Here is a 13,078-nt window from a genome sequence, read left to right as displayed (position 1 = left end):
AGTCACGCTACCCTCCAAACTAACAAGGCAGGCTAGGGACCCCAGTCTGGGGAGAACCTTGTATAAAATAAAATAGGAAGGAAGAGGTTTAATTCATTTATATGTAGATTCCCCGTAAAGGACTAAAGAGTCCCTTTTTGCCACAAAGGTTACAAGGGAAGCCTTCAACAGGAGTCCTAACGGGGGAGAGTTTTACAGGGACATTTGCATAAAACCACAGACTTTTATACTGGGTAGATCAACAAAATGAGAAATCCACACTGGCGAAAGGTAACAGCCATGGGATGGATGGAAGAGAATGCCTCATTGATGCTGTCTGTTAGTTGGGATAGCCGTTTGAGAGGCATCCTGTAACTAACAGAACAGACAAACTACGGGTAAATGAAAATTTTCAAACTCTAGCCAGCCTAATTACAAGTTCGATCCCTGCCCGGGGTGAAATTATCCTTAACAGAAAAGATTTGTTCTCCGGACGCCTAGTTTTCTCTTATCCTATCCTTCTTCTCTCTTCACTTATCCTATCCTTTATTTCGGCACTCCGGCGGTTTGAGTGTGAGTGTTCCTCTTCTATCACACCTCATAAAAAATAAAATTTAAAAAAAAAAATCTTTCGCCCTCTGTCACCCTGTATTTTGACAGGATTAAAAAGTTCGGAACAAAAACTTTCGTCCAAAACATTTTTTTTTTTTTTTTTTGTAAAAGTTGACGGACGCCCTGCGCCGTGAGGAAAGTTTGTTTTTTATTTTAATTTTAAATATGAACTTTCATGCTAATGAGCTGACGACATTTTTGTCGAGGGACTTAAAAAAACGGAGAGCCTTTGTTAGGATTATTATCAGGTAGAGCATTATAATATTTTTATAGCACTTTTTTTTTACTTTTTTGTAGCTAAACTAACTAGAATTTTTTATGACAATCCCTTTGGTTGTAACTTTAAACCGTACCTACAACTACAATATTCTTTATGCCAGTGGTTCTTAACCTAGGTCTACAGGGTCCACAGACCCTAAGTGGTCCACAATACTTTTCATAAAATGAACAAAAATAGTTTCCAGGAGTATTTAAAAATGACATTCCTTAAGTCAAAAAATGATCAGTGGGTCACTCAGCACACAAATTTCGTGGCATACCAACCTCTTTAACACACTTCCCACTTCTTGAAGGGGAAAAAATGCAACCACACAAACCGCAAATTGCTTCACTTTATGGTTTGCTCTCTTTAATACGCATTCTGTTCCTTCCCTTTGACCTTCTTCCTTTTATCTCTTTTTCTTCCTTCCCAATCTTTATTCTTCCCCTATTTATCTCCCTTTCTTCCTTCCCAATCTTGCTTCTTCTCCCCTTTTCTCTTTTTTTTCCTTCCCAATCTTACTTCTTCCCCCTTTTACCTCATTTTTATTTTTACTTTCCTTATTTCCTATATGTTTGCCTTACGAATCCCTTTTCCATCAGTTTACGATCTCATTGCAGCATATGAACAAGTGGCTGACGAGAAAGAGAAGGAAGAAATCAAGAAACAGTTATAATATCTTTCGTGACAAGGAAGGAAATTTTGTGAAATGAGAAAAAAAGATAAATGAAGTAAACTGTTCGTTTTTTCTCTGTTTTTCTCATCCTTCTCCGTTTTTCTACCTTTCTCTTCCCTTTTTCATTCCGTCCATTCTTCCCTCTTTCCCTCCCTCTATTTTTTCCCTCCCTGTTTCGCTCTATATCCCTTTTGTCTCTCTGCAAAATCCAAAACGGGAGGTAGGTACTCGTAATGACACAATACACCTGTATGCCTTTGAGCTGGGACTGGCCTTGGACTACCTGAAAACCAAGCACATTATTCACAGGTGAGTGCCCAAGGAAATACCTGTTACATTAAGCAATACTTTATTAAAATAGAGAGAGAGAGAGAAACACAAACAGAGGAGAGGTAAGGGAGAAAGAAATGGAAAGGGAAAGTACAGAGAGGAAGGAAGAGAGAGGAAGTAGAAACAAACAAAATAGAGGGAGAAAGTGAGTGAGAGAGAGAGAAACACAGGAAAAGGGAGGAAGAGAAACTTGGGGAGAAAGAGAAAGAAAAATTAAAAGAGAAAGGAAGATATTAGAGTAGAGAAAGAAGAAAAGACAGACACAACTGAGGGAGGAAGAGAGAGGGTAAGGGGATAGAGAGAGAGAGAGAAACACAAACAGAGGAGAGGTAAGGGAGAAAGAAATGGAAAGGGAAAGTACAGAGAGGAAGGAAGAGAGAGGAAGGAAGAGAGAGGAAGTAGAAACAAACACAATAGAGGGAGAAAGTGAGTGAGAGAGAGAGAAACAGAGGAAAAGGGAGGAAGAGAAACTTGGAGAGAAAGAGAAAGAAAAATTAAAAGAGAAAGGAAGATAATAAAGTAGAGAAAGAAGAAAAGACAGACACAACTGAGGGAGGAAGAGAGAGGGTAAGGGGATCGAAGTGGAAAAACGGAGAGAGAAAAATTAATATGTAGAAAGGTGGAAAGACAGAGAGAGAAGATTAAGGGGAAGGAGAGAGAGGGAGATACTTTGCATCTCATTGACATATTTTTTCCGTAATGGTTCCTATTGTCAATCAATATTAACGAAACAACCTCTCCCTCCCTCTCTCTCTCATTCTCTTTCCCTCCTTCTCCTATTTGTAAATTTAATGCCTATAGTTAATTCAATTTCAAAAAAATCCTTTTTTCTCTCTCTTTCTCTCTCTCTCTCTCTCTCTCTCTCTCTCTCCTAAATGGAAAGGTTGGCTTTCTCCTACCCTGTCCTTTTCAATTTGGGGCGATAAGACCTCACCAGTTAGTAGTTTGACTTATTCACACAATAGAAAATTAGAGAGTACATAGAAATGTTTCTCTATGTTCACAGGGACATCAAACCAGACAATATCCTACTGGACGAAGAAGGTAATTCACCACATTTTGGTTGATAAGACGCCATCTGGGATGTTAAAATAACATTAAATAAAAATCTACCTACTTCGGATTTTTTTTAACTTGAGTCATTGAGAATTTAAGCATTCAAACCACCAAAAAAAAAACAAAAGGTTTACTTTTACTCTATTAAAAGAAGAAGAAACAGGTGGAGGAAAGATCACAACAAAGTCAAAAATCACAACAAAGTCAACAAACTTACGTTCCAGTCTAAGTTGCTACAACATTCCGTCATAAGGTTCTCAGTTATGGCTGAAAAGCGAAAAGAGGCGAGAGACGAGAAGAAAACAGAACAGAAGGGACGTAAGAGAAGAAGGTACAAGAAAACACATTTTCCAAGTGACGTACCTACATGGGCCAGGTTTGTTTGTGAAGGGTAAAAAAAAAGAATTCAAAAACGGCATAGAAAAAAAGGTAAAATTATTTCTGTAGGATAAAGAGGGGTAAAGAAGTGGGACAGAAAAAAGGGGTAAAATCGTTTCTGCAGGATAAATAGGGGGTAAAAGTGGGACATAAAAAAAAGGGTAGAAATATTTTTTGTGAAAGGTAAAAAGGGGGGGGTAGAAGGGGGTAAAAAAAAAGTTGTGTAAGATTTTTGAGGGCTGAGAAGGCCAATGGATTGAAAAGGAAAATACCCCAGATGGACGAAGAAATGGAGAGTGAAAACCGAGAGTTGTGGGTATGAATAATGCAGTGAGCGTGAGAATGAGAAAACTAGTGGCGTACCAGTGAACCCAAAACATACCTGTTCTAAAAAAAGAAGAAAAAAAAAGTTTTCTTTTGAGGTTTGATGGATATAATTATTGTAACTGCTAAGGCCTCATCGTCCCTAAAGCGAAGAGAGAAGGAAGACAGGATAGGAGAAAGCCAGGAGTTCCGAGAACGAACCTTATCTGTTAGGGTAAAATTTGTCCCGGGCGGGAATTGAACCTGGGACCTAGCACTTATAAGACAGACAAGCAACTCCCAAGCTAATTAGGCTGGCCATACGATAAACTTGAACTACTTTCCAAAAAACAAACCAAAAAAAAAAAAAAAAAAAACACCCGACCCAAAGTTGGTACTTAAATGAGAAAGAGATAGCTCATCTCTAAAGGGGATTCAGCTAAAAAGCATAAAGAAATACCTATCGGAAGAATCACCTACGCTCCGAATACCTCGTAAGCTTAGAGGTGATCCAACCTTTGTAAAATAAAAAGTTCGTTCGATTCCATTCAATTCTTATTATTCTTCATCCCTTTCTTTTTAAAGGGGAAATGGCAAGTAAAAAGAATCAAAAACGACTAAGAAAAGAAAATATGCTGTATTTTGTTCGCTTCGGTGTCTGTCTGTCTGTCCCCATAGAAGGACTTATCCAAACCTGGTCGACCTATATATCAAATTAAAGGTCTTTTTACGATTTTATGAGGAAAACGAAAGTGGTGGTGCAAATTTTGTCCAGAGAACCAAAAAGCCAAAAAAACTGTATTTTGGGCATTTCAGTAACAGGATCAAAAACGAAAAGAAAAATTTGAACAAAAAGACACAAAGAAAAAAGTTGGGATGGGAATGAAAAAAAAAGGGAATCAGGAAGAACAATTCGTCATCTACCCAATTTCAAGTTTTCCCCCTCAAACTCTTTTCCGAACAAAACAAGACAATACTTAGAAGAAAGACATAAAGAGACAGTTTATAAGAGATACAACACAAAACGTAGAAGAAGACGTGGGAAGTGTGACAAGCCTTGTCAGGAGGGATACGAAGAGAAAGAAGACGTGAAAATCTTTTTGCCTGTCGGTACTTTTTGTTTTGTCTTTCAAAATAGAAGAGGAGGAGGAAGAAGAGGAAGAGAAGGAGGAGGAAGAGGATGAAAAGGAGGAGGAGGAAGAGTAAGAAAGAAAAGACGAAGAGAATGGTGATTAGGAAGGTACAAAGGAAGAAAAGGAGGAGAGGAAAGGAGAAAAGAAAAAAAACGAACAGGAGAATAAAACGAAAGAGGAGGAGGAGGAGAAGAGAGTAAAAGGAAAGAGGAGGATATAGAAAAAATAGGAAGAGGAGGAGGAGAAAAAGACGGAAAACAAGGAAGAAAAGAGGAAGAGAACGATCGCATGTGAGAGATACAATAGAGGAGTCAAAAAAGAAAGAATGAATGTAAGAAAGTGGGAGAGGGAGCAAACTGGAAACAAAGAAATGAAAAAATAATAATAAAGGAATAAATTGGTTTGAAAGAAAAGTATGAAAAAAAAAAAAAAAAAAAAACTGGGAAAGAATGAAGAATTAGGAGGATAAAGCCAAACTGAAAATAAAGCCAGAACGAGGAAGAAATTGCGAAATCAAGAGAAGAATTAAGAAGATAGAGTAAGAGAAGAAGGAGAAAATGAGAGAAAGGATATGTTGGTGGCAAAAAAATTCAGAGGGAGGTAAAAGAAAAGTTAAAGAAACATAAAAGAGAAGATGGAGAAGGGAAAAGAAAGAAGAGGAAATACTGTAGAAAGAAGGAGATTAAGGGAGGGGAGGAGAAGTAGGGAGACAAAAAACAAAGGCTTTGAAGAAGTCTTCCAAAAAAGAATTCACATTTTACAAAAAATTGGATAAAAAAAAGGAATCAGGCTCTAGGCTTGATTCTTTGACAAGTCACAAGAGGGAAAAGTGAGGAATTTTCACTGTCTTAACAATTGTTCACTGTCTTAAAAGACAGTGAAAAGAATAATGAGAAAAAATGGTGGAGATATTCGAGTAAACGTACAAGTACAAATAGAAAATCTATAAATAAATACAAAAACTACAAAGGAAAAATAATAAATAAAAAAAAATGTGGCTTTAGGCAAAGAACCGTCAATTTTGGCAGCACAAATAAAAGAGAGAGAAAAAGACAGCAGAAACATGAAGGGGAAAAAACACCAAGAAGAAGAGAGAGAAAATAAGGAGAAGGAGACCCCTCCTAGGAGAGGATTATTCACAAGAAGAAGTAGTAAAAAAAAAAAACAAAGAAAAGGAGAAGGAGAAAAAAGAGGAAGAAGAAGACAATGAAAAGAAGAAGAAAAAGGGGAAGAGGAAGAAGGAGAAGAAAAGTACAATACGAGTAGTGAAAGGAGAAAAAAAATATATCTGGAAAAAAAATGAGGAAAAGGAGAGAAAAAGGGCAAAAAAGAACCAACAAAAAGGTGTCAGAAGGCTACCAGAGCTCTTTGTTCAAGTTTTGTCAGTTGGAAGAGAGAACAAGCTGGGCCCGTCCCTCCGGGAATTTTTTAGCCCGTAGTTTATTCGATCGTGGTTAAAGAAAATCAGTACTTAGGTATGTACTTACCTAATTTGTTTAATATTCAGTTTATTATTTTCATTATTATTGATTTGATTTCCGATTTTACTTTCATGTAATGATTTAAAATCAAGACTAGAGCCCGTTCTCCCTTTATTCCTTTAAGTCTCCCATCCTTTTATTGGCCTTGCTTGGCGTAGCTTAACATAGGTGACGCTAAAACCGGTCTTAAATGATCGACTGAAGTGTTATCTATTCTTGTGTTCTCGTGTTGACCCAGCACCTAATTGGGAAGTATTGTGTCTCTTCTCGCTCATCTGATGAGAGGCATACTAGGTACGGGATGGGCATGCTACGACACAGACCACAAGCGTCTAATGTAGCAGTTGTTTCATCGCTACGAAATAAAAACGGCGGTTAAACACTCATCTTTTTTTTTTAATGTGTGAGAAAATGTGAAAAAAATCCCCAAAAACCAGTTTTTTGGTTTTATGGTTTTCTGGACAAAATTTGCACCACCATTTTCTTGTTCCTGGTAAAAAGACCTTTAATTTGATATACAGGTTTGGATAAGTCCTTCTATGGGGACAGACAGAGTGAGAGGAGACAGACAGACGAGTCTACTCCCTATTTAACGTCCCCCAGCCAGACCACCTAGCTATACATATCTAGCCATCTACCTACTAAATAATGCAAGAAATAACTAGGGGAGCTGGTCAATTAATAACTCGAAAATCAAAAGGGTATAATGGTTCTCTCTGTTCAGTAACCCTACAATATTTTACCCCCAGCAAAAGTTCATTATTTATTAATGGACGAAATTTCTCCGAACTAGGTAGGTAGGTAGCTAGGTAGGTATATTTAGAGATACATGAAGTAGGTAGAGGTTTTATTTTAATTCAATTTTCCGAAACAAGAAACGCCCGGAGATGTTTTTTGACCTTTTGTGTTAGCTACCTTTGTAAAAAAAAATACTTTTTAGCCCGTCCTTCCTTTATTATTACGAAAGTAATAAAAAAAGGTATAAGGGACGGGCTATTGTATTCACCTCGGTGTCGTCTGTCTGTTCCCATGTGTGTCTGTCTGTTCCCATTTAATGTATTCCCCTAATTCTTACGTTCTATTACCATTATTATTTGATATTTTTCAGGTCACGCTCATATCACGGACTTCAACATTGCAACAGTGCTTGAGGAGAATCAACTGGCAACATCCATGTCAGGCACCAAACCATACATAGGTAAAAAATAATAATATATAATAAAAAATAAAAATAAGTATGACAAGAATAAAGAAGGGGGGAGAAACAAAGAGCGCCAGAAAAATGAAATTGCAAAGGAAAAATTCAAACCGAATCCACCGTTACTAATATCCAAAAATGTCGAAATCTTAAACTAGGTACCTATATTGACATCAAATTTTCATACCTCATCAAGCTCGGATTGAACCCACGTCCTCCTGTTTACCAGGTCAGCGACTTACTACAACACCAAGGCTGGTAACAACAGGTGTAGTTATAGTTACTACAGGATGTCTAATAAACGTTGCTACCTCTCTTTCCAGCCCCAGAAATCTTCCTCGTAGCCACAGACGAAGTTCTGGGCTATTCCTACTCCGTAGACTGGTGGAGTCTAGGGGTCACCCTGTTCGAAATTCTAGCCAGAGGTCGCCCGTTCGATATCCACTCGAACACGAGTGTGAAAGACGTAAAGGCCATTATTTATTCCCCCGTGCATTATCCGACCGCTTGGAGCGAAAGTACCAAACATCTCCTATCCCAGGTAAGATTTAGAATAGAATTGAGTGGAATAGAATATACCTTGTTTATCCTGCCAGAATGAGACTGAAAAGTCCCTTTACTCCCGCATTCTGAACAAGGTCTTTTCTATTTCATAGGTAAAGCTTGCAAATAAGTATACAAAGCCTTGCTTAACTTCCAAAAATTTTGGTGGAAGGGTGGTTGGGTGGAAGAGCGCCTTTAGGAGCCAGCAGCACGCGATCCAGATAATCATCCATCCAAATGTCAGCCACGCGCTTCGTTGCTTAACAATGACGTTCTGTAACAATATCAGGTACCTATTCAAGCTTAACTCAGTTAAAATTCCATTTACTATTATTATTTTCTCCTTCTTTTTTCCCCTTCTTTATTTTATTTTTCATTTAATAATCATAATAAACTGAATATTAAACAAATTAGGTAGGTACATAGGTACTAATTTTCTCTAATCACGATCGAATAAACTACGGGCTGAAAAAATTCCCGGAGGGACGGGCCCAGCTTGTTACTATCTATTTTTTCTTGCACTCGTTACTTCTCCATATTTCTTCTCCTCCTCCTCCTCCTCCTCCTCCTCCTCCTCCTCCTCTTTTCACTCCTTTGTTTCCATTCCCTTTTTCATTCCTTTTCCCCTTTTTTCGTCATAAATCCTCCTTTTTTTCTGCTTTTTCCCTACCACTCAGATTTTCCAGCCACAACACGTTCCTAGATCATTACCCCATCAGAGTTAATGTATGTTTTAGAGTGGGAAAGTAGGTAACTACCAGTAGATAGATAAATACTAGGTAACCAGCGGTAGTGGTGGTTAGATAGGTAGGTAGGTGGGAATCTGGGAATACTCCTCCTCCTCCTCCTCCTCCTCCTCCTCCTCCTCCTCCTCCTCTTTTCACTCCTTTGTTTCCATTCCCTTTTTCATTCCTTTTCCCTTTTTTTCGTCATAAATCCCCCTTTTTTTCTGCTTTTTCCCTACTACTCAGATTTTCCAGCCACAACACGTTCCTAGATCATTACCCCATCAGAGTTAATTTATGTTTTAGAGTGGGAAAGTAGGTAACTACCAGTAGATAGATAAATACTAGGTAACCAGTGGTAGTGGTGGTTAGATAGGTAGGTAAGTGGGAATCTGGGAATATACCTACGTGCGTCCAATTTACGAGCATTACATTTCTAATGGCCATTTGGATTTTACTCTTTTTACTGATTGCCCTCATGCCCTGTGGAGTTATTATTGTTGGTAGCAACAATAATAATTTTACTGCGGTCAGTGCGCTCGTCTGGTTTCGAATTGCGAGTTCCAAAGTACCTACCTTTTTTTTATGTGGTTTTATACTACTCAATCGCCCATTAGTACCCATTACTACCTAAGTACCTATGTACATACAAAATAACAGCTGTAGTAATAGTAACTGAGCTCTTGTGAAAATATACTACCCTAGTAAAGCTATATATGTAATTATGCATTACGTCATAGTAGTTCCTATCCGAAGTAGGACTTCTTTTTTTCTCCGCCTTTTCCCGTGTACAGACGGGGTCGGCGTTTTTCGTCAGCCTCTCAATCAGCCCTAAAGGGTGATTGTTTTGGCTTCAAATTTGATGCCCTTCGCACTCAACCTTTGCTATTTCTTTAGCAAAGGAAATTCAGGCTACTGGTCTACTCCAGTAGCCTGAATTTCCCTTGACTAAGCTGGTCTACTCCCTTTGGAAGAGAGAACAAGCTGGGCCCGTCCCTCCGGGAATTTTTTAGCCCGTAGTTTATTCGATCGTGGTTAAAGAAAATCAGTACTTAGGTATGTACTTACCTAATTTGTTTAATATTCAGTTTATTATTTTCATTATTATTGATTTGATTTCCGATTTTACTTTCATGTAATGATTTAAAATCAAGACTAGAGCCCGTTCTCCCTTTATTCCTTTAAGTCTCCCATCCTTTTATTGGCCTTGCTTGGCGTAGCTTAACATAGGTGACGCTAAAACCGGTCTTAAATGATCGACTGAAGTGTTATCTATTCTTGTGTTCTCGTGTTGACCCAGCACCTAATTGGGAAGTATTGTGTCTCTTCTCGCTCATCTGATGAGAGGCATACTAGGTACGGGATGGGCATGCTACGACACAGACCACAAGCGTCTAATGTAGCAGTTGTTTCATCGCTACGAAATAAAAACGGCGGTTAAACACTCATCTTTTTTTTTTAATGTGTGAGAAAATGTGAAAAAAATCCCCAAAAACCAGTTTTTTGGTTTTATGGTTTTCTGGACAAAATTTGCACCACCATTTTCTTGTTCCTGGTAAAAAGACCTTTAATTTGATATACAGGTTTGGATAAGTCCTTCTATGGGGACAGACAGAGTGAGAGGAGACAGACAGACGAGACCGAAGCGAATACAATAGCCCGTCCACTATACCTTTTTTTATTACTATCGTAATAATAAAGGAAGGACGGGCTAAAAATGGAAAGGCATAGTGGGGTTTCGAATCTTTTGTATATCTTCTTTTCCTTCTTCTCCTTCTTCTTCATCTTTTATCCTACCTTTCTACTTATCCTTTTCCTTTATATTTTTACTTTTTCTTCTCCTTTTCGTTTCTTCTTCTTCTACGTCTTCTTCTTCTCCTTCTCCTCCTCCCCCTCCCCCTCCTCCTTCTTCTCCTCTTCTTGTCCTTCTTTTGTGATGTAGGTTGGGTGTCATGTTGCTATCTCTGTCTCCTTTCTACTGAAGAGATATATGTATCATCATTTCCTTTCCACATCCTTTCCACATAGTTAGGGGCAATATGATAAGAAATTTAGAGAGAGAGAGAGAGAGAGAGAAAGAGAGAGACGAAGAAGCTAGAACGTTATTATAACCCCCATTGCAAATGACAAGATAAAGCCTTATGGCCAAAATGGTAAAATATTCGAACAATCTCTCTCTCTCTCTCACTCTCTCTCTCTCTCTCTCTCACTCTCTCTCTCTCTCTCTCTCCCTCCATTTATCTCTCTTTCTATGAACGACAGAATAAGAGCTTCATTTTGACATTTCTGAAAACCAAACTTGGAAGTGCAATTGTGTCTTCTACATCCTAGTTTCCAAAATGTGTTAACTTGTTAACCAATAGATAATGTTATCTTGTTATCACAGGTTTCATTGTCCCACACCTCAAAAATAGAATATACCCCATTTATACTGCCAAAATGAGACTGAAAAGTCCCTTTACTCCCGTAGTCCAAACAATGTCTTGTGTATTTGGTACAGAATGATTTTGTAATTTATAAATAAACCTTGCTTAAAAACTACTCTTGAAAGAAAGGAAAAAAAACGTATAGAAATTTAGAACCTTTGAAAACCTTGCAAAAACGTTATACCTTTGACGTAAAAATTTTGCGAAATTTGAAGAGCAGAAGTTGAAAAGTTGAATCAGGAAAGCAACTCAGCTCCTCATTTTGTCCTCACGTATACCCTGCATTAGCGATGCATCTGAAGCGTCACTTGTCAGGTGTTATTAACCTATCATAATTGACTAAAATTAATGACTTACCAGGAGGGGATATTTTTTAAAATTTTATAAATTGAAAAAAAAAAGTAAAAATTGTACCTAAACCTAAGCACATAAAAATGTTTGTACGCCGCCTGTTTTTTCCGGAAAGGTATTATGGGATCTGATTTTTTTTTTTAAAAAAAATTTTTTACCCCCCCCTTTTTTTCCGGAAAGGTTTTTTGGGTTTTTTTTTTTTTTTTTTTTTTTTTTTTTTTTTCCAAAGCCTAGCACTTTTTTAATGGCGTTCGGCTTAGGAAGTGAGAGTGTGATGGGGAAAAAAAATCATGAAATGGGCTTATTTTTATCTTCTTCTTCTTCTTCTTCCTCTTCCGGCTATTCTTTTCCTTTCTTCTTCGTCTTCTTCCTCTTCTTCATCTTCTTCTTCTTTTTCTCGTGAAAAAAGCAAGAAATAAATCCCTATGCGGGATGTGCCTACCTATCTGTTAAAATAATACTCGTTATACTCGAGTAGTCACAGCTTTGCATTCGTAAGGTGAATAAATTAACATCCCAAATCGGCTCGGATTATCCTTTTTTTTTTTTTTTTTTTTTTTTTTTTTTTTTTTTTTTTTTTTTTCTTGTTTTCCTTTTTTCTTTATCCTTCTTTTCTCCTGATTTAAAGACAAACAGCAGGTGAACATTTTGTACAAATCTTCTTAGCTGAATGTTTAAACAGAGCTTCCTGAATTCCTGATGTGACGTCCAAAAAAAGCTCTGGGAAACTCAAGAAAATTTCTTTGCTGCTGCTTCTTGTTGTTGTTGTTTTTTTTTTTTTTCAACTAATACATTTTTATCAATTTTTCCACTCTCTCTCCTCTTCTTCTTCTTCTTCTTCTTCTTCTTCTTCTTCTTCTTCTTCTCCTCCTCCTCTCCTTTCTTCTGAGATATGTACCTATATTTATCCATATTTTTCCACTCCCATCTCCTTGCATTCTTTTTATCATCTTCTTTCCTTCCTTTTTTCATCCTTATCCTCCTTCTTCTTCTTCTTCTTTCTTAGCCTTCTCTTCTAACTACATCTTCTCTCCTCCGTCAGAAGCTTTAGGGGAAAAATTCTCAACCTCTCAAACGGATAAATTATGCATTCCCACTCCATTATACTCGCAAAACGTATAAAATCCGCAGAAAGCATTACGTACCTACTTGTAATACTTTTACCGAAATGTTGTCGGTGGTGCTCCCTCCAACATAAGATTTAATAATAATAATAATAATAATAATAATAATAATAGTGTAGTTCCTACAGAAATATAGGCCGAAGTCATCATGCGGGCAGGAAGAATGAGGAGACAAAATAATAATAATAATAATAATAATAAAACTGGAAACCCCGTCGAGATTTTAATGATTGTACTCTTGAAAAATAATAGAGAGAGAGAGGGAGAAAAATATTGAGGACTGTATAGAGGGGGAGGGGGAGAGAGAGGAGTACAAAAATGGAGAGAAAGTGTAAAAGGAGAGAGGGAAGAGTAGTTGATTTGAACAGAAAAAGACAAGGAATAAGAGAGAGAGTGAATTCGCTCCCTCTCGTTCTCCCTCCCTCCCTCTCTCCTTAAGGAGAGGTAGAAAGAGAAAAAATATCAAAACAATAGAAAGTGAAACTGAAATACGAAAAACAAAAG

At 37.5% G+C, this 13,078-nt stretch overlaps 1 protein-coding gene across 1 annotated transcript in view; it reads left to right on the top strand.

Moving 5' to 3' along the window:
* LOC103520535 (serine/threonine-protein kinase dst3) overlaps positions 1–13,078 on the top strand; it is an 82,788-nt gene that overhangs the window by 45,800 nt on the left and 23,910 nt on the right. The window contains exons 5-8 of the mRNA XM_026831627.1: positions 1,762–1,835; positions 2,863–2,900; positions 7,316–7,405; positions 7,729–7,946. Coding sequence (XP_026687428.1) covers positions 1,762–1,835; positions 2,863–2,900; positions 7,316–7,405; positions 7,729–7,946 — 420 coding nt within the window. The remainder of the gene's footprint in view (positions 1–1,761; positions 1,836–2,862; positions 2,901–7,315; positions 7,406–7,728; positions 7,947–13,078) is intronic.

This window comes from Diaphorina citri, unplaced genomic scaffold, assembly GCF_000475195.1.
Source record: "Diaphorina citri unplaced genomic scaffold, Diaci psyllid genome assembly version 1.1 scaffold70, whole genome shotgun sequence".
In the NCBI taxonomy this organism is placed as follows: Eukaryota; Metazoa; Arthropoda; class Insecta; order Hemiptera; family Psyllidae; genus Diaphorina; species Diaphorina citri.
This window is presented reverse-complemented; position numbering and strand designations above follow the sequence as displayed.